The 19,477-nt window shown below is 42.0% G+C and overlaps 1 protein-coding gene across 5 annotated transcripts in view; it reads left to right on the top strand.

Moving 5' to 3' along the window:
• ralgapa2 (Ral GTPase activating protein catalytic subunit alpha 2) overlaps positions 1-19,477 on the top strand; it is an 89,620-nt gene that overhangs the window by 41,921 nt on the left and 28,222 nt on the right. For all 5 annotated transcript variants that reach the window (XM_023399892.2, XM_087172225.1, XM_087172222.1 and 2 more), the window contains 13 exons: positions 3,087-3,215; positions 4,651-4,779; positions 4,922-4,980; positions 5,263-5,371; positions 7,249-7,359; positions 7,624-7,692; positions 7,992-8,129; positions 10,547-10,724; positions 12,188-13,007; positions 14,119-14,190; positions 14,931-15,054; positions 15,174-15,329; positions 18,170-18,328. In XM_023399892.2, coding sequence (XP_023255660.1) covers positions 3,087-3,215; positions 4,651-4,779; positions 4,922-4,980; positions 5,263-5,371; positions 7,249-7,359; positions 7,624-7,692; positions 7,992-8,129; positions 10,547-10,724; positions 12,188-13,007; positions 14,119-14,190; positions 14,931-15,054; positions 15,174-15,329; positions 18,170-18,328 — 2,253 coding nt within the window. The remainder of the gene's footprint in view (positions 1-3,086; positions 3,216-4,650; positions 4,780-4,921; positions 4,981-5,262; positions 5,372-7,248; positions 7,360-7,623; positions 7,693-7,991; positions 8,130-10,546; positions 10,725-12,187; positions 13,008-14,118; positions 14,191-14,930; positions 15,055-15,173; positions 15,330-18,169; positions 18,329-19,477) is intronic.

Raw genomic sequence — 19,477 nt, 5'->3', positions numbered from 1 at the left:
TTTCTATTGCACCTTGGCAGTGCGACAAGCTTGTTAGAATGTTTTCCATGTCGTTAAATAATGTTTTGAGCCCCTGCCGCGTATACGTGATTAATTAAGGATTGACGTCTGTCGCGCTCCGTTAGACTGACATGTCGGCCAGGGGCCCAGAGTAGGCTGGCCTGCCTGCCTGTGTGTATGTGAGTGTGTGAAGGAGCGGGAGGGGAGCCTGGGGAACGTAGTGCAGAGTAGAGCAATGAGGGGGGCACACAGAGGGACGAGGCAACATTCTCCAGCTTTTGTTGTGGCTCTGTATAATGCGTCAGGGGGCCAGAGCCAGGCTGGCCACTGAAGCATGCTCAAATTGGCCGGAGAAAAGAGTCCTCACGCCACACAATAGAGGACAGCCGCACGCCTGCTTAACATAAGAAAGTGGCTCTTACTATACCCCTCCTCCTTCCTCTCTGCCTCTACCCGCAACCCCCACCTCACCCGAAAAAGCAAAAAACATATACTTTTACAAATACATCATCTACATATGTTCTTCAAGTCTGACTTTTTTCATACAATAATTCTTCACTTATCTTAAATAATAAAAGTAGTCATCAGTGGAGACTGTTCTGCAAATTATGTAATCTGATTGTGTTATGTTTAATTAGTTAATTATATAGTTTGTGTTTTTCTGTGGTTTTCTAGATACATTTTGTAATGTACATTTGTATCTTAAAATACTCTGGGATTACAGGTTGAGCATTTCCTGTCACTGCCTGTTTATCAGGTAATAAAATATGTGTTAAACAGCAGCGTTCTGTAGACAAGGAGGGGAATCCCAGTGTAAATCCTCACCATTATAATCAACTAAGCTTAAAGGAAAATGACAGTTCCCTCAGAGGGATTCTCCTTCCAACTGACAAGGGTGCCAAGGTCAGGGCTATTGTCCTGATTGTCTGTCATTCTCTGGTCACTGGTCTCACAAAGCCATGAACGTAGCACAATAGCAGTAATCTATCTAATGGGTTCACTGTCTGGACTTCAGTAGTCAACAGCATATTTTTTGAAGTGTACACAAATATAGCTTCTTTTATTGCAACTGTTAATTTTGCATAAGTGAATAAAGCATGCATCAGTCATGTATATACACTTAAAACAGTTAACTTCGCAAGGACTAATATATAATGTGCTACATTATAATAATGTGTGGTACAAGTGGAAAAAGAGTTTTTCTCACTTGTGCTTCCAGAGTAAAACTACTTGCACTTTAAGAAGAGAGGTCTTGTATAATTAATACGCTGCCAGATTAAAATGTGACAGTTGACCCCAGAGCCACAAACGTGTCCGCTAATTAAACCTCTAACCTTATAGTTATGCAGCTGGGTTTTATCCCTCTCTAACAGCTTGTGAGGGGAAAACCCCACATGTCCATAGTAATAGCAGTGATAGTGATTTCCAGATAAACTGGAAACGTTCATGTTTAGTAAATGAGACTAAAACTTTCCGATGTTGTGTGGAGTGATGTAATGCTGCAGTGAACCTTATCACCTCGGGGGCCGGCAGGTGGACAGTGTGTGCTTTCCCGAAGATGAGGCCAAATGAAAAGACCTGAGGTAGCTCTGTTCATAGTTACGTTAATGCACCTTTTGTTGATGCAGAGGCCATTCCTACTGCCAACACAGAACCACTTGCAGAGCTAAATTCCCATTTCTATACACACACCTCAAATAGGGTTCCCTCTACTTACACATACAATAGAAAACACTTTGCATTCTACATTTGTGGCTTCCTCTAAAATGCTCTTTTCAGGCAATCAAGCAACAGTTTGTTACATGCTAATTACCTCTGACTGCACCGCACATTATGCTTCAGAGGTCAATTACCAACAAAATGAGGGTAAAATGGGCCCTCAATCCTAAAGCTCTTCCCACCAATTTTCCACATGTAGTGTTGGTTTGACTTCCTATTTATTGCCACTGTGTGTTTATTCTATTCCTCTTTTGTTCACCTGCATTCCCTATTTACCAAAGCTTCAGGTGATTAATGTCACAGAGAGATAGGTGGTACTCTGTATGTGTGTGTGTGTGTGTGTGTTTGTCTGCGTGTGTGTGTGTCAGATTGAGAGAGAAATTGTGTGCTTGCATGTTTGCAAAGGTGCCCTTCGGTTCAGCTCGAAACAGGCTGATGTTTGAACTGTCCGATTTACACAAGTTTATGGCCAAGAAGGCAGGTGTTTCTAGCCTGGACCTTGCCTTTGTACACAAATATGCACACGCATGTCTCAGATAAGACCGAGAACAATCTTTTTCCCTTACTGAGATGCTGAATTCTCATACCAGTGTGTGTGTGTGTTTTGCAAAGTAAATCAACCCCTTTGCTGCAGCATTACTGTCTAAATGTAGGATGGAAAACCTGTTAACAGCCTTTTATGCTCTTGTCCAGCATGGTATTACAGTGTACATACTTGAGCAGTTTGTGCGAAGCCCTCTGCAGCACAGCATATGTCAATGTTGAAAGAGCACCCATCTGCCACTGAGCCGCCTGTACCTCGGCAAAACAATACGTTGTCTCTGGCTTTAATTACAGGTTTGCCTGTGTGTGTGTATATATGCAGGTGACATGTGAAAGTTGAGGTCTTTTGTTCTCCCTCTTATTCTCTGTTAGCAATCCATCTGCTGCCCCTCTCTCTCTCTCTCTCTCTCTCTCTCTCTCTCTTTCTCTTGCTAACTTTCTTTCTTTCCCACTGTGTTTTATTTTTTTTTGTCCTCTAGTGACATGTACTGTTGAGTGCCTTACTCTCCTCATACTTAAAATGCTTAGCTTACCTGTTGGAGGAAAAAGCTTTCTCCCTGCCATGTCTCTCACATGGTGGCCCATTTACAAAATATTTCTGCTACTGCTCCCCCACACTCATACCAAATGCAGAAATCCCATCTTACCATAAATAAACTGGAGTAGTGCAAAGATATTCAGTTTTGGTACTGGTGGGTAATGGTTTATTCCTATGTCAAGTCAAACAAAATAAATTAAATTTTTTTCCACAGAAAAATTTAATGTGTAAATGTCTTACCTCCTATTAAAATGTATTTTGTATATGTGTGTCTGTTTGTAATCAGGATGTTTTGAACACTATCATCCGCTCCTGCTCCCCTCGATTCTTCTTCCTCGGCCTGCCGGGCTTCACCATGCTGCTCGGAGATTTCATCACTGCTGCTGCGTGCGTCCTCAGCTCCTTCTCCCCAGAGGTACAAACACACTCTTAACATTCACATTTATTATATGAATCAAACTGGGGTCCAAAAGAGTTGTTGAATGTTGTACATACTGACAGGTTTTGAGAAATGTCACTGAAGTATTATTTGTGGAGCCAACAATTAAAGAAACTTCCCCAAATAACAGTTGATCCTCAGTAACTGTCACATTCATTCACTCACTTGTGACTGATAGCTCTATGAATAACAATGTGCCCCTGTAATGATTTTCTTGAATTTTGCAGCTTTTTGACATTGAAAGGTTCCAATTGTTTTGTGAATTCTCGCAGAAATAAAACACAAAATAACACAAATGTTTGAAGCTTCTTTCAATTGTTTGGGAGGAAAGAAAATCAACAATGCAATTTGCAAATGTGGAAAAACTTAATCCAACTCGTGTTTCACTGGACTTTAATGTAGAACTGAGCAACTATGACTTAAAAAGAAAACGATTGTAAATGATTTTCGATCAGTATTGCCATTCAATCATTCATCACAATTACTCTTCCATTTTTGTTGCCTAAGTAAATTTATTGAACAATTTAAATATTTAAATCCAAAGTCTGCAGCTGTATTTTGGAAGCAAAGACCTTTTTTTTTTTTTTTTTTTTTTTTACAGATGAAACAAATTACTGTGATTATTCAGGCAGCTTGAATAGAAAACGTGTCATTAAATGCATAAGAGCATAACATTTAAAGTGTTAATAAGATTCTTAGTCATGTTTAATTAACTGTGGAAACCTAAATGTGATTGCAGTAGTTATGGTCTTTAAACATAGTGAGCAATGCCATAAAACAAATGCAAACAGGTGATAGTTGCGAGTCCTATGCACAATCTTTTGGAATTGTGTGCTATTGTACATTCACATGAACACACAGGCTTGTGATGTGAACATTTTAGAGGACTGTGACCTGATCTGGAACAATTAGGAGTGATTATGCTGTTAGACCAATAAGACAACCACCCTCTGTTAACTCATCGACAGTGTGCACAGTTTTAAACCTAAACACTGGCAAATTAATTTTGACTGTCTCTAAGTTCTTTACACAATATGACACTTGAGCGAAATCTATATGTGTTGTTATTTATTGTTTTGGTTGCCAGATAATTTCATATCTTTCATAACATAGATTTATTATCTATTTTCACAGTAACAGCAACTCATCAGGTGCAACATGTACAATCTGCTTTAGAGCTGCTTCCATCACGCATTTAATTAGTCATGTTGTTGTCCAACGCCTACCATGTGTCAAGAGATTCTGCTGAACATCAGCAGAATCATGAATAAAGACTAAATTAATTCTGCTGGATCCCTCCAATCCTTTTTCCCCGGATAGTGTTCTTCCTGTTTCCAGGAAGTGGCTTGTTTTCATGTAGCTTTAGGGAATTCCTGACTTTTTCTTTTTTTTTCTCTCTCGTCTGTGGCAGGCTCCAAGGATGGAGGCTCAGACAGTCCTGGGCTCTCTGGTCTGTTTCCCCAACCTTTACCTTCAGATTCCTGTGCTGCAGCATGTGCCTGGCTCTGATGACATTATTGTAGGCAATGAGGATATCAAGGTAAACATGTGCCACTCTAGGAATATGGTAATGACACATAAGAAAATCTGCATACTGCATTGTGGATCTAAACATATGTTGCTCTGCATTTAACATTAAGTTAAGTGGATGGACTAGATTGTGTTGTGTCTGTGTCATTCAGGATTATCTGGTCAACATCCTGCTGGAAACAGCAACAAAGGAACACTGTGAAGGGGCCAGGTATGATTAGAAATATAATTTTTTTTGTTCCATTGCTTAGTCTTCATTTATTTTATCTAGTTTGATATGAATGTGTTTTTACATACCTTTTGTGTATGCGTAATACAATTTGAATAACTAATGGATACCAAGCATTTACTAAGAATATGTGCAATGCTTTTAAAGCCTATTTACCAAAAATATTTAGTTTAATATTAGGATCTTTTTCTGAAAACATTTTGTGCTTTTCAAATTCTTGAATATACATAAGTTTGTCTGTCACTCTCTGCCACTTTCATTCAGATGCATTGCTGTATGCAGTCTGGGCCTGTGGGTGTGTGAGGAGTTAATGCAAAAGAACATCCACCAGCAGGTTAAAGATGCCATCAACGTCTTGGGAGTAACACTAAAGGTCAGTGATCATCTGAGGCGTCATCACATCAAATTTCTGAATAGAAAAAATCACTGATAGCCACAGTCTAACTAAAAATGATAGTTGATTACATGAGAGGACTGCAGTCTGCATAGCGAGGAGAGGAAGGGTGTGAGAATAAAATGTCCAGTGATGTGACTCATGGGTATATTTTGGAAGAGCCCTCTTTTCTCTCAGAGTGAAGAGATGCAGACAACCAGTGGATGCTGTTTTTTTTTTTTTTTCTCATGGAAAAGGGTTTGGGGCGGTGGCGTAATTTCCAGGCGGCTCGCTCTCAGTAGATGTGGGCCAATTTAAGCAGCTACATCTCCCAGCTTCCTGCTCGAGCAACCCCCCTTTCTCTAATGGAGCAGTAATCACTCCCCTGTACAACTTGACACACAGACTCAGCCAGCCCCAAAATAGAGGGTATAGGCTGGGTGGGGGATCTAGGGGGAAGAGTGGCACTGAGAGTCTCTTTTTTAAAAGCAGGTGCTGAACTCTCAGGGCCCCTTTTTGTGTTTGGCCATTTCTGCACTCCCCACATTGTCTGCCCTTGTTACATGTTGAGAGGCATTCAGCTGGAAGAAATGGGAAATTCTATTTCTCCACAAAGAATTTCAAATCACTGAAGAAATCAACATTTGAAAGAAAATTGTCAGTAGCTCAATTCTTTACTCCAATGAGTCTGGAGAAAATGAGCCATGGTTTGAAGTGGAAATGAAATTATGCTGATTATCTGCACAGTAAGTGAAAATCTAAATTCAAGGGAAATTACTACAAATTCTGTTACAGTCAGTCTGTGCCTAAACTTTTCCTCCCTGTGTTCGACCAGCAACGTCCCCCTCCCTCCTCAGAAGGAAAGTGTAGAATAAACGATCCTTTCAAATTATAAGTGCAACTCCCAGGCAAGTCTGAAAGAAAAATGTAATAACTTCCAAGTCTGGGAATTGGCAAGTAATAAATATTCCGCTTCAAGAACACACAACACAGTCAAGACACGGCGTGTATATGTCATTTGTGTGCTTATGTGCATGAATGGAGTTGTGTCCAGTTTTTGACATTTGTCTATGTTGTTGTCCTGGCTGTAAAGACAACATCAACAGCATCAACATTAGTAATAATTTTTTTACAGTTGTTTATTTAAGTGGGGAGTCAGTATTACAAGCAACAAGCAGCTCAGTGTACGTATCAGGTTTCTACATATTGTTCCATTTATTTCCTAATTAATGAACTCACCGTTGAACCATTTGAGCAGCTCAAAGTTTCAAAGTTCCAGTTTCTGTTTAGAACTTTTGTATCTGTTCTGACAGATCATGAGCAGTGTAAGAAACATGTGTATTATTTGGTCTGTGTATAGTTATGCAGTTACAAAATTTGAGACAGACACAGGCACATCATGTATATTTTTCATGCTTTCTTATTGCCTTTTAACCTTGTTTAAATAGAAATGGATTGCCAGAAAGCATAATTGTGGTTGCATGGAAATAAACAGAAAAAAAATAAACAGATTTGCTCATGAGCTTTGGATTTCTCTGAGCAACTCTGTTTCTGTTCTCTGTTTCATTTTGAAACTTGGAAGAACTGCTCTCAATAAAAATCACATTATTAGCGAAAGCAAATCTGATCATGGCCAGTGACCACAAAAAGTTTGAGTTATGGATATTTTCACTCAGCCAGAACGCATAATGGGCTTTCCAGTGAACTGTTGTTTTGCTTGCAAAGTGTTTTGCCTCAGGAATGTACATGTATAATAGAAAAATACTGGCTTAATATCTACATTTTTTCTATGTTGTTGTTGCTACTCACTGTTCAAGAAGCCAAGTCCTCTGCACTGTTATTCAGTTCCTGTCCTGTTCTCTTGTTTGCATGTTCAGTTTGGGAACAAAGCTGTGGCTCAGGTAGCCTGTGACGTGTTTCAGCTGCTCATTTCTCACTGGGAACACCTCAAGAGGTTGGAGTCCACTCTGCCGAAGAAAATCATTGAGGTAACATTAACATACTCACATCTGCACACACAGTTAAATTTCCCAGTAGCCATTAGTGGCTTGTGAGAACACATCAGTAAGATGAGAAATTCATGTGTCAAGTCACTTCAACTTTTAAATGCAAGTCTTAGTATTACTCATGCATATACAGTACACACTCTACATCCTCTGGCATTACGTCCATTTAAGCGCACAGCCCTGACTCAGCTGATGAATAGGAGTGTGTCATCCAATTATCTTTCTCCTTGTTTTCTCCCAATACAGATCTTTGTGGCCACAATAGCCTTTTTGTTGCCGAGCGCGGAGCACTCAACAGTGGAAGCAGACAAAAAGGTACATGTTGGAAAGGAGGGGACATGAAATGGCTGAGATCTAAAGGCCCTTGATCTATCATGTTGGAATGGTGCATTTGCAGAGGAATGTTTCAACTGAAGTGCTTTGTTGTCTCCTTTTTTCCTCTTTACTTTTCACTATCCCTGCATTTTCTATCTCTGCAGCTCTCATCTGTTACCTGTTGTCTCTCTGGAACAGTCCCTCTCTTTTTTGCTTTATTAATATTACATTTTTTTATGTTTTGATGTTGATTAACTGAAATGTAAAAGGGACCTTACGCTTCTTCCTTACCTCCTCAGTTGATGGTGTCGCTGCTGCTTTGCCTGTTGGACTGGTGCATGGCCGTTCCTTTGAGTCTGCTGCTGGAACCCATCACCATGCCTTCGGTGGACGACCGCACATCCCACAAGGCCCCACTTCTGGACTACATCTACAGGGTGGGTAACCTCCATGGCAGCTGAGAGTTTCAGTTACAACAAACAAACAGGCCTGAAGAAAGCCCCCACTTTTTTTTTTTTTTTTTTTTTTTTTTAACCACTGACTGCTTTCCAATATCCTCTGAAACATACATAGGCTGTTGCCCGCAACAACTTTCGGCTTTGATATCTCCACCCCCCACACCCACCACATGGGCTTGCCACTTTAATTAGACTCACCTCCACAGTGACCTCATGACTATGCCTCATTTAACATTATAGTGGCACAACAGCAAAGAAGCTCCTGATGTAGCTGATGCAGGCGGTTGGCATTTATCATATGCAGAAAATCCTTACAACTTCCTTTGTAATGGCATATATTGCAATTGTTTAAAACAGGCAAAATATTCAGTATTCAATCTATTTCTCTTTGTTTGTCCCTCTAACCCTTTATTTTATGGTCTGACCCTGAGGATGAGGGCCAAGCTTTAGGCACGAATGAATGAGGTATTATTCATACCCTCCTGTCTGGGCAGATGCGGTCAACGGCAGATCTTTGTAAGGATGTCACCCCTGATAAGAAATGGTCCAATTATTCAAACAGGACCCTTTGTCCACTTGATAAGCTCGGGCTATAAACGCTTGTCCTGGAGATTTGAATGGAATATGTCTTAATATGAGAGCGACTGCAGCTGCTATGAAAGCAAAGACAATTAGGCGTGATTGGTTGTCTATCAGCACACAAAAGGCATGGGCCCTCTGGGTTTCATTGGAAATAATATATCAAGCAAGGCATCACAAGGTGTGACAATATTAATGCAATATCAACACCCAAATCTATACATTTCCACAGACACATCGGCTGTTAATTATTCTCTATACCAGGCAGAGAATAACCTCCCTAATAGAAAGCGCCTCCCTTTAATTCCATCACTGAACAGAATGTGATACTGACAAGGTAGCTGGGTGTCCATTTATTTTGCATGCTTCATCGTCTTTTAATTACAGTTTTATATTGAAAACCGAAAAAGCTTCAAATCCGCTCTCTCCTAAGTCAATCAAACACAAGCACAATACATTTAATGATAAGGTCTTCGTGGTCTTCATCCTGAGCTAAAAAGTGAGAAAAGTTTGTCGCTGGTGACTAGCAGCATGCAGATCGCTGTTAAAAAACAAAAAAAAAAACAACAACATTGCACTAGACCTCATTGGTTCACTGGAGTTGTGCTTAAGCTTCTCCATCTGTTCTCTCTGCCTGCCTCAGCAGCCAGCTGCCCCCCCCCCACCCGTTTGTGTGTGTGTGTATGTGTTTTGTGTGTCTACGTGTTCTGTGTGTGTGCGCACCTGTATGTCTCTGTTTACATTGTTATTATTTGATTTATGTGTGTACATGGGTGTACTCATGTATCCATACAGTATGTGCCCCTCTAACTAGAGGATGCTTGTTTCACTGTGGACTTCCTTCCACGAACTGTTGCTATGCGAAGTGCAGTCACTTAGTTGTCAAGCACAGCCGTGGGTATTCCCCCTCCCTCTCTGTCTCTCCACCTCTCCACAGAGGAAGCTCTTTGGGGCTTTGGTGTAGCAGCTGTTTGGTTCAGGTCTTTTCAGCATCAAGCCTCCAATCCCTCCCCCATGCACCCAGAGGTCTGCTCAGTAGAATCATCCACATACTGTCTACATTGCCCCACACAATACTGTTTCAGATGGCAGGGCCAGCCTGCCTCTCTGAGCGTCTCTCAGCCAAGTGTGAGCGTATGCGTGTACTGAATGGGATTAGCCTTTGCATGGCTTTACCCAAGTTGCTCCACTCTGAATGAGAGGCCCCCTCATTTACATACAAGCATAAGTATATGTTTTACCCCCTCGTATGCAGCACCTTACCTCCACCCAGATTATACAGTATACAGGTGTGTTTGTATTTGTGTGCATGTGTGTGTGTGGCTGAACGTGCATGTTTGTGGTTGGAGCTGAGCACAAGGATAAAGTCTTAATTAAATCAAACAGTGTAAACCCGTCCAATGGCTGTAATCAACTGCCCCAGTGCGCCTTATCTAGCCCTGCCAACGGATGCTCTGCCATCTGTTATGTAGATCGATACACTCACACATCACAGGAGAAATGGATTAGTGGCAATAAAGACCCTCTTTTGTCTCCTTCTCTCCCTCCCCTTCCACCATTGCCTTATGATGTAAATGGACCATATATGCCCCTTTTATATGGTCCTGGATCATGTCAGTCTGAGACAGGCCTGCAGGAGTGTCACTGTACATCGTCTTGCCAGACACCATCATATCTAACAGGACAGTGTCTTTACACAACAGAGTCAAAGTTTAGTCATCAAAGTCACTTTCACTGTCATACTGTAGAATTAGTAGCCAGGCACATTTTATCTGAACATAATCACTTAGTCCCACCACTCTTCTTCTGTCCCTCAGGTGCTGCACTGCTGTGTATCCGGCTCCAACCTGCACACCCAACAGAGCCACTACCTCCTCAGCCTGTCAGACTTGTCCCCTGACTATGACCTCATGTTGGGTCAGGTTAAGAGCTTTGAGCCACCACCCTCCCAGACAACCACTACCGACTTCGGCAACCTGCTCACCGTAGCTGAAGGTAAGGGCACATAAGCGTGCCAACACTGCATCCATATGGGAGGGGTAGAGGCAACCCGATGCCCCTTTTAATACCTGCTGTGTGTACACAGATTACACTTGGTTGGCAGATAAAATAATTATGCTGGGTTTATAGTGTGAATACTATGTGTGCATGTGCCTGTATGCATGCGTACACATGCATGAGAAAGTAAAAACTGGTTACTGGTAACTCTCAGCTGTCACCATGGCAGCTTATCCTCTGATGACTATATTTGATCGCACTACTTCATTTCAGCTCCATACAGTACGTTGTACTTTTTATTGACCACGGAGATGTATATTCTCCCCCTAAAGAAGCCAAAAAAGATTACAGGGAAAAGCAAATTCTAAGAAGACTATCCATTTGGAGCCTCTCCATTAAATGTCAATATCTTATTAAAAGTATGAAAAGGAAATCAACCATCACAGCGAATGGAATGTTCACATTAGTGCTCAGCCCTAGAGAGAAGACCCATTATGGGGTTTTGATAAAAATGTGATTTTTTTTTTCTTCTTTTTTGTGACCTTGTGATTCCATTAGGCAATGTATTCCTCTCTCTCTCATGTCCTCAACTTCTGAAAAGTCCTTAGAGCCCAAATACACAGTGCCTAAATCTACTGAAACAATATGAGATTTGTGAACAGCAGCTTTTGCCTGGAAAATTTCACCACACCTCTGCTTTTTGGTGCACAGCTGCACCGAGTCTTAGTAGAAATAACAAAACACTATCAAAAGGGCAAACCAAAGAGTGCCGGCCTAGTTATATTCATGCCTCCACCTCATATTGATCAAGTCACATCAAAGGGCCAGTGCATCTCTAATGCAGCTTGGCCTGCTTTCTAAAGAGCTTTCTCCACTTTGATGGGGGATGATGGTATTGATAGCACTGTCACAATGCAAGAGTGCATCTTCTTGTTTTTCCCACATCACTGCAAAATAAAGCACGGCATGCCTTTCACTTGGGAGTAAAAACCTGTGCATTTACATAAACGCAATTCACTAAGTAGAGTCCTATTCAGCAGCCTGTAAGGATGGTGGTTCTCATTAGCACTCGGCTAGTCTCGATGCTTGTCCATTGTAAGAAGATTCAATGGGCTTTTCAAAGTTGTCTCTCATGATTAGATGCTACCTACTTAGAGGTGTGCTGGCCAAGCTATTGTGAGAAATGAATAAAGTACCCCTGTTAGTAATCATAGATGAGATTTGGCTTTGTGTAAAAGGAGCTAACAGTGATGATAACATGTCTACACACAAATATGGGGCTTTTGAAATATGGTTAACAAAGTCTGCATTGGACATATTATAAAAGACACCACGTGAAGCTATATTTTAAACCCATGAGTGACTTTTACCAATAATCACGTTTCACACATCCTCACGTTTATTTTTATTTAGAGATGGTCTCAGTGTTTTTTATCTTTCTGTCCTCATTCTGCCTCCAGAAAAAAGACGTCGGAACATGGAGCTGATACCTCTGACGGCACGGATGGTCATGACACACCTGGTGAACCATCTGGGTCATCATCCACTGAGCGGTGGCCCCGCCCTGCTCCACAGCCTAGTGAGCGAAAATCACGACAACCCATATGTGGAGTCGTCCGAGCTGTCCTCTGAGGTCTTCAAAAGCCCAAACCTGCAACTGTTTGTCTTCAATGACAGCACGCTTGTGTCCTATCTGCAGATCCCTGCAGAGACACCCACTGTTGGACAGCCCCCACACCCTTCTTCCCAAGTGCGGGTCATTGTCCGGGACATCTCAGGCAAATACTCATGGGACGGCGCAATCCTCTACTGCACCACCCAGGAAGACTCTGTCGATGTGGGAGTTTTTAGTGCAGTTGACCGTCCCCTTTCTACTACCACTGTCACTCACAGCAGAAACCAGCCTTACTCTCCACACAAGAATCACTGTTCAGTCTCAGACTCCCTCTCTGACTGTTGTGAGGAGGAGGACGTAGATGTTCTGGATAAGCTGTTGGAGGACCTTGGCCACAGCAGCCCAGAATGCCTGCCCCAGCCACAACTCAAACTCAACCAGCCAGCCCCCTCACCCCATGGCATGAACATAGAGCAAGAGAGCGCCATCCTGGAGGCCATTCTCCGACAGACTCAGCAGGAGGAGGAGCAAGTGCGGAGGTGGGATGCTGATGTAAGCTTTCGGGCCGCCTGCCAGAGGGAACCTTCCCACCAGGAACCAAAAGCTCCTTTTTACTTCTGCCGGCTGCTGCTAAATGACCTTGGCATGAACTCTTGGGACCGCAGGTAAACTACCAACTGAAATTAGCTACAGTGATCGGTCTGGCGTGGCTGGTATTGTTTTCACCTTGCGTGTGGGTATGTCTGTCGTCATGGCAAAATGTGGTCCTGGAGACACCTACTTTAGCAGGAACTATCACAGAGGCAGTTGAGTACTTTGGCAGTTGTGTATACAGACAGGTGACAAATTAAAGGAAAAGATGACAAGGCTCCCATCCATTGGGCATGAGGGGTCACTGAAATATTTGTTTAGTATGAAAAAGAATCATGTACTATGGCCTTTGCAGTTACCACATCTCAACCCAACTGAACACCTATGGGAGAATTTGGAGTGTGTTAGACAGCACTCTCCTCCACCATCATCAAAACACCAAATGAGGGAATATTTTTTGGAAGAGTGGTGTTCATCACTCGTAGAGTTTGTTCTAGTGGCATGTGGTGCCCAACACCTTACAAAGACACTTTGTCTGTTTGTCTGTCGGTGGATTGATTTTGTCACTGCGATAGTGTCAAAACTGTGCAAGATACCGTCATGAAACTTTATAGGTGTGTAGTTGAAGATGGATGTGGTCCAATAAGCACTGAGTACTTGTGTGATGATGTAGAAATAACTACTGAGAACTCATGAGTCAGAACATCAACACGTTGAGATGATGATGATGAAGTTGGCCTCAAGTACTGTATTTGTACCCAGATTACTTACATCATCCTCAGAGTAACTCAGCTGTTGGTTTGTTTCACAAAGAGAGAAAGAGCAAAGTTAAAAGCAAACTGCAGCGTCTTAATCTCCTCTCCACAGGGTAAAAGTGTCCAGCTGGTTTCACTAAGGTCTGCCTTACACAACCACATCTTTGCAGTGCTTCCCTGTAAATTAAAAGCTTACACCTTTTAATGGTGATGATGCAACGAGAACACAGCTAGTAGGAGATTGCTGTTTGCACCTGTGCCTTTTTTGCCTTTGTTAATCTTTAGCACAAAAACAAAACTTAAATTGAAAATAATTTATTTTTTGACAGTTTAAATAATAATTTCTGTTCACTCAGTGTGGCAGTTTCCTGCATTAACTTTTATAGACTTGAAAATATTATGTCTAATCAAGACTTTCTTTCTCATACAGGAAAAGTTTCCATCTGCTGAAGAAAAATTCAAAGCTCTTAAGAGAACTGAAGAACTTGGATTCCAGGCAGTGGTAATGCTTTTCATTAGAAAATTAATTTCATGATTTTCCCTGTAGAAATTATATACCAATGAACAAAATAACTAATAATAATTATTATTTATTATTATTTATATTGTAGTACTCTCTGTTCATCTGCCACTTCAGGCCTATGTTAAATTTGTCCTTACACAGGTGAAATGAACTTTATACGTCATACAGTTTCTCAAAGCAGCATCATATTGCCCCCTCCCTCCCTTCTTCCCCCATAATTTTCCTAATCTGTACCACCTCCTGCTGTTCGCAGCCCTGGAAGTCTCTCACTATCACTCTTGCTGTCCTTCTCTTACTGTGTCTTTTTTAGTCCAATCAATAAGGATTCCACACATTGCTAATGACAGGAGCTTATTAAAGAATGCCCTCAGGATTGGACCTGATTCTCCCAAATGGCTGGACTTGTTTGGGCAATAACAACCTGTGCGAAAGCATGCAAAATCCCCAAAATCGTCCCCAGTACGATGTACTGCCATGGCAACAGGGAAAGTTGAGGCAATACTCTCATGATTTTATTCAGCAACTCAATTACACTTAGTCGCACAATTTACCTTGATAAGCAAGGTGTAGTGTTTTGAGTCATTGAATTCACATTTCAAAGCCTTTTTATCTAAAGTGGCTGGAGGAGTGAGAAGCTTTTCAAATTCTGATGCATTTGTAAAATTGGCTGTTTTGTTGTTGTTCTTTTAATACTGGCAACTATATATTTTGTTCTGTAGTCGAGAGACACACAAGATTGCTGTGTTCTACATTGGAGAGGGCCAAGAAGACAAGTGCTCCATCTTGTCTAACAGTGCAGGCAGCCAGGCCTATGAAGACTTTGTGTCTGGACTGGGATGGGAGGTGCAGACAACCACACCTTTAAATCAACACACTATCTGTATCCACAAATATAAGTCTAAATATGCACACATAGATGTGCAGGCACACTCAGAACATTACAATGTACATGTAACCCCCAGGTGGACCTGGCCACGCACTGTGGCTTTATGGGTGGCCTCCAGAGGAATGGCAGCACTGGTCTAACAGCTCCTTACTATGCTACCTCCACTGTGGAAGCTATCTTCCATGTCTCCACGCGCATGCCATCTGATTCTGATGACTGCCTCACCAAAAAGGTAAAACGTCCTGCTTATGTCCATGATCTGTTTTTAACCTGCGGCAAGATATTTTAGGTCAATTCCTGTCTGTCTGCGATATTTGGATTATCATGATATATTGTATTAATTGTACACCTCAAGTCCAGAGAATGTTAAGAAAAATCGGAAAAAACTGCTTTGCCAGTTTGATGCAGTGAAATGGCTACACAGCCCTTCCTGCCCAGAGCAGTATGTTGTTGTAGCCTTCAGCTCTGTGTTAAGCTGTGATCAGGAGGTGTGACTCCAGAGTGCGGGCATTGATTAGTGACCCTGGCCAGGCAGGCCTGAGGAGTAGAGAGTCGCAGGCGCATGAGTGAAGAGAGGGCATGTGCCGCTGTGGTAATGACTGTGATTCTGCTAGCCCCTGCCCCCCTCCCTGTGTGCTGTGACCAGGGCCTGGATTCAGCCATTAGCTCTCCCTGCGAGGGCAGGCGCCGGCCGGATGCCGGCAGGATCCTTTTATCCAATTCCTGCTGCCGCCACAGGAGCGATCGATTGGGTTCTGCAGTGGGATTCTGAGCTGTAGTGCACCAGTAGCAGTTAGCAGGAAGAAATGAGCCGCAAGGCCCCTGCCCGTGCTGCCAATCTTCTCATACAGTACCCTGCTGAGAAGGGAAATTCATCAGGCTCTCCTCATATCCAACCCCCCTCCAGTCCTCCACAGACCTACCCCCTCTCTGTTTCACAAATAACCCCTAACTCATTCCAAACCCATCCTGAACCTCTGCTTAGTAGCTGAGTAAAGATTTTGACTTTGGCTGACCAGAGTGAGGCACTGGAGGGGTGGCCATGCCCAGAGTGGAGTGTGCTGCCACTCCACTTCCATTCATTTCACTCGAGAACTTCTGTAATTACTCATGCTCACCTTGCACAGATCTCCACACCAGCCACAGGCCCAGCCGAAATTGGCTGGCTGGCTGCATGTGCAGATGATTCAGGAAAAAATGGGGTGGAGGGGGCAGAGAGAAGAGAAAGGTATGGTATGGAGAATTGGAATGAGCTTTGTCTTCTGTGTTCAAGTGGGATGTTTCCCCTGTCAATTTAAAAATAACACTTTTAGGCCAACAGTCACCCACTTTACTGCCTGTGACCAGAGAGAGGTACTGTGAGGGAGCTCTCACTGGGCAGATTGCCTGTTTGAGGACGATGGGGGGAAAAAAAAACAGCGAAACCAAAAAGAAAAGAGGGAAAACCATGAATTCCTCAATCCAATTGTGGGTTTTAGGGCAGTGCAGGCTGCAGCAGTAGCAGCTGGCTTCAGTAATGCGGTTATAGAGCGACCTGCAGGGGTTGGGGTCAGGCCATGGTGTGTGTGTGTGTGTGTGTGTGTGTGTGTGTGTGTGTGTGTGTGTGTGTGCGTGCGTGTGTGTGTGCGCGCGTGCGTGTGTGCGTGTAAGAGAGGGAGATAGACGGGTGCTTTAGTTATCACACTCACCCCCAGGCGCTGCAGCTTTGCAGCTTAACTGGGCTGCTGCAGGTTGTTTTTATAAGGACCCTCTTGTGTTCTGGGGTCCTCTGGTTTGCTGTCTCCATGTGTGTGAAGCCCATTGGGTAGGTGGGAGGTCAAAGAGGGCTAATTGGACAAGAGCCTTTGACTTGAATCACATTCTATTAAAGAAGTCTCAAACATTTGGATGTCATTAACAAAGGAATAAATAGATTGGTGCAGAAGATGATTGACCAGAGCATAAGCATCCTCATTAAACTTGTGATTCAGCTCATCCAAATGCTAATATCTTAACCCAAATTAACACCCCAGTCTTGATTGTCTACCGCAAATGCATATTCAACATTTTCTCTGAAATTGTCCCAGTGACTGACCTGGTTGGTACCTGCTGATCCTTGGACAGACAGACTGAACTGGCGAGCTCCAGTAATCAGCATGCCGTGGATTTGTTTAAGATTACCGTATTACCATAATTAAGGGCTTATAACAGAATGTGCTAATTGCATTTTTGGTGGCGGGGGCATGTTTCTTAATAGCTCATTAGGCCCACAGTACATTGGCAGATGTTTTCTTCTGAGTAGAGGCTCACTTTTCATTGTCCATGATACCCCAGAAAGGGGAAGAACAGCTTGATTCAACCTCACTGGACTGCCAGCTAATAATTGATCTACACTTATAATGTAGCTGTGTCCATCTATTTTACTTTGGAGAGGGGAAAGCTGTTTACCTATTTCAAACTAGCATCAGTCAATTTCCTGTCATTTAAGTGTATCTTCTTGTCCTGCCCAGTTTCATTTGTGTTTGTGAATAGAGTGGAAATGGGAGGCAATTTTATCTCTCTGATGGAGACAGTTAATTGGATTTGAATTATTTGTTTTTAAAATGCTCAATTTTGTGCATTTTGAGTTTGCAATTTGAATTTGTAATGAAAAAAGCTATAAAAAGAGTCAAAACCACGGCCGAGACCCCTATTTAAACCATTGTTTCCAAACAGTTTCTGATTTAGCTGTAAGCAGTCACCTTGCTCTTGCACCTGCTGCATTTATGTTTTATCTTTAGAGTACACCATTTTACAGCAGTGCTTATAATGGAATAAATCGTTAAATAATATATTGCTGCATGTAGTGATAAAAGCCAGTTACGGCACATTACTTGTGGAGCCTCTACTGACTTGCCAGCAGTAAATAATATTTTATTATCATTCATCCCCTCAGTTGACTTCTTAGCCCTCTAGAGGTCATGGGGGTGGCCGCTGGATAAACCCAGTTTCACTGAGTCTCACTGAATTTGTATTCCTGTCATCATCACCATGGGAGGAAAATTACCTTCACTCGCCAGGTACTTGATTAGACTGATTTTGTTTGTTTAACAGCTACGCCACCTGGGAAATGACGAGGTTCACATAGTGTGGTCAGAGCACACCAGGGACTACCGACGTGGCATCATACCAACTGACTTTGGAGACGTGCTGATTATCATCTACCCAATGAAGAACCACATGTATTTCATCCAGATTGTGAAGAAACCACAGGTAAAAATACTGCCATCACAGGATTTGGTTAAGACCATTGTTAACAATACACACTGGAAGTGGGAAGTAATTTAATGCATGTCCTCAAACATTGTTTTAGTTCGCTGCTTTTTCTTTTGTGCTAAGATGTCAGCTTATTTTCCAGGCATAATAAGCAAGAAAACCACACAGGCTATTTTCAGCACTGCACTAATTTCCAGTCTCTGTTCGTGAATTAAAGCAGTCCCTTGTGCTTGCTTTCTATTCAGACTTTGCTGTGAGTTTTATAGGTTCTTTCAACTATTGCGGTTTCCATCTGAAGGCTCCTACTCCAGCAGTGCATTATTACCCACACTGTGGGTATGTGCTTTCAGAGATGGTTACTAGCCTTTCTTGACTAGCTTTCATCTTGGATACTCCATAGCACTGCACTCACTGTGTGGCCCTCTAGAGAATAGTGAAATTTTGTCATCTGAGATGGCTGGCTTCTGGTCTTCCGATATCCACAGTATTTTCCATAATACAGTCTGTTTTGTATTCCTCATCGTTAAGGCATTAATTAAAACAAGTCGTTTTTCAGAGAGATGACTGAGGAATACATAACATAATGCAAGACAGAATATGTTGTGTATGTCTCACTTTAGCTTTATTTGGACAGTCCAAGCTATAGCAACCGCCTCAAAAGACCTCTGATCTCTCTGGAGGAATGGTTGTAGTGTTCCTATAGTGCTACCCATGGTTTATTAATCACTTATTTGTTCACCTACCTCCATTTCAGTATTTCCTCTTCATTCATTTAGCAGTTATCTACTCTTCTACAGACAATGTTTATTACCAGTTTAATTATCATAGTAACAATTTATTTTCATCTCTGTGAGGTTGAAAATTAACCCCAGCAATGGTGTCATTGTTACTCTGAAGCAAGCTGCCTCTATTAACACCTAGTGAGAGACTATTTTGACTGTTTTTGCACTGTATTCACTAGGGTTGTCACGATACCAAATTTCTGTTTCGATACCGATACCAATATGTATTTCGATACTTTTCGATACTTTTTGTAAAAAATATTTCATTATATTATGTATTGCCTTAATGGGTTATTTAAATATTTAAAGAATGTAATTTAATTTTTAAAAATATATTTTTTAATGTATTTATTAACCATGGACA

Source organism: Seriola lalandi, unplaced genomic scaffold (genome assembly GCF_002814215.2).
Source record: "Seriola lalandi dorsalis isolate HSWRI2012SDOR001 ecotype SW California unplaced genomic scaffold, Sedor1 jcf7180002052126, whole genome shotgun sequence".
NCBI lineage: Eukaryota > Metazoa > Chordata > Actinopteri > Carangiformes > Carangidae > Seriola > Seriola lalandi.
This window is presented reverse-complemented; position numbering and strand designations above follow the sequence as displayed.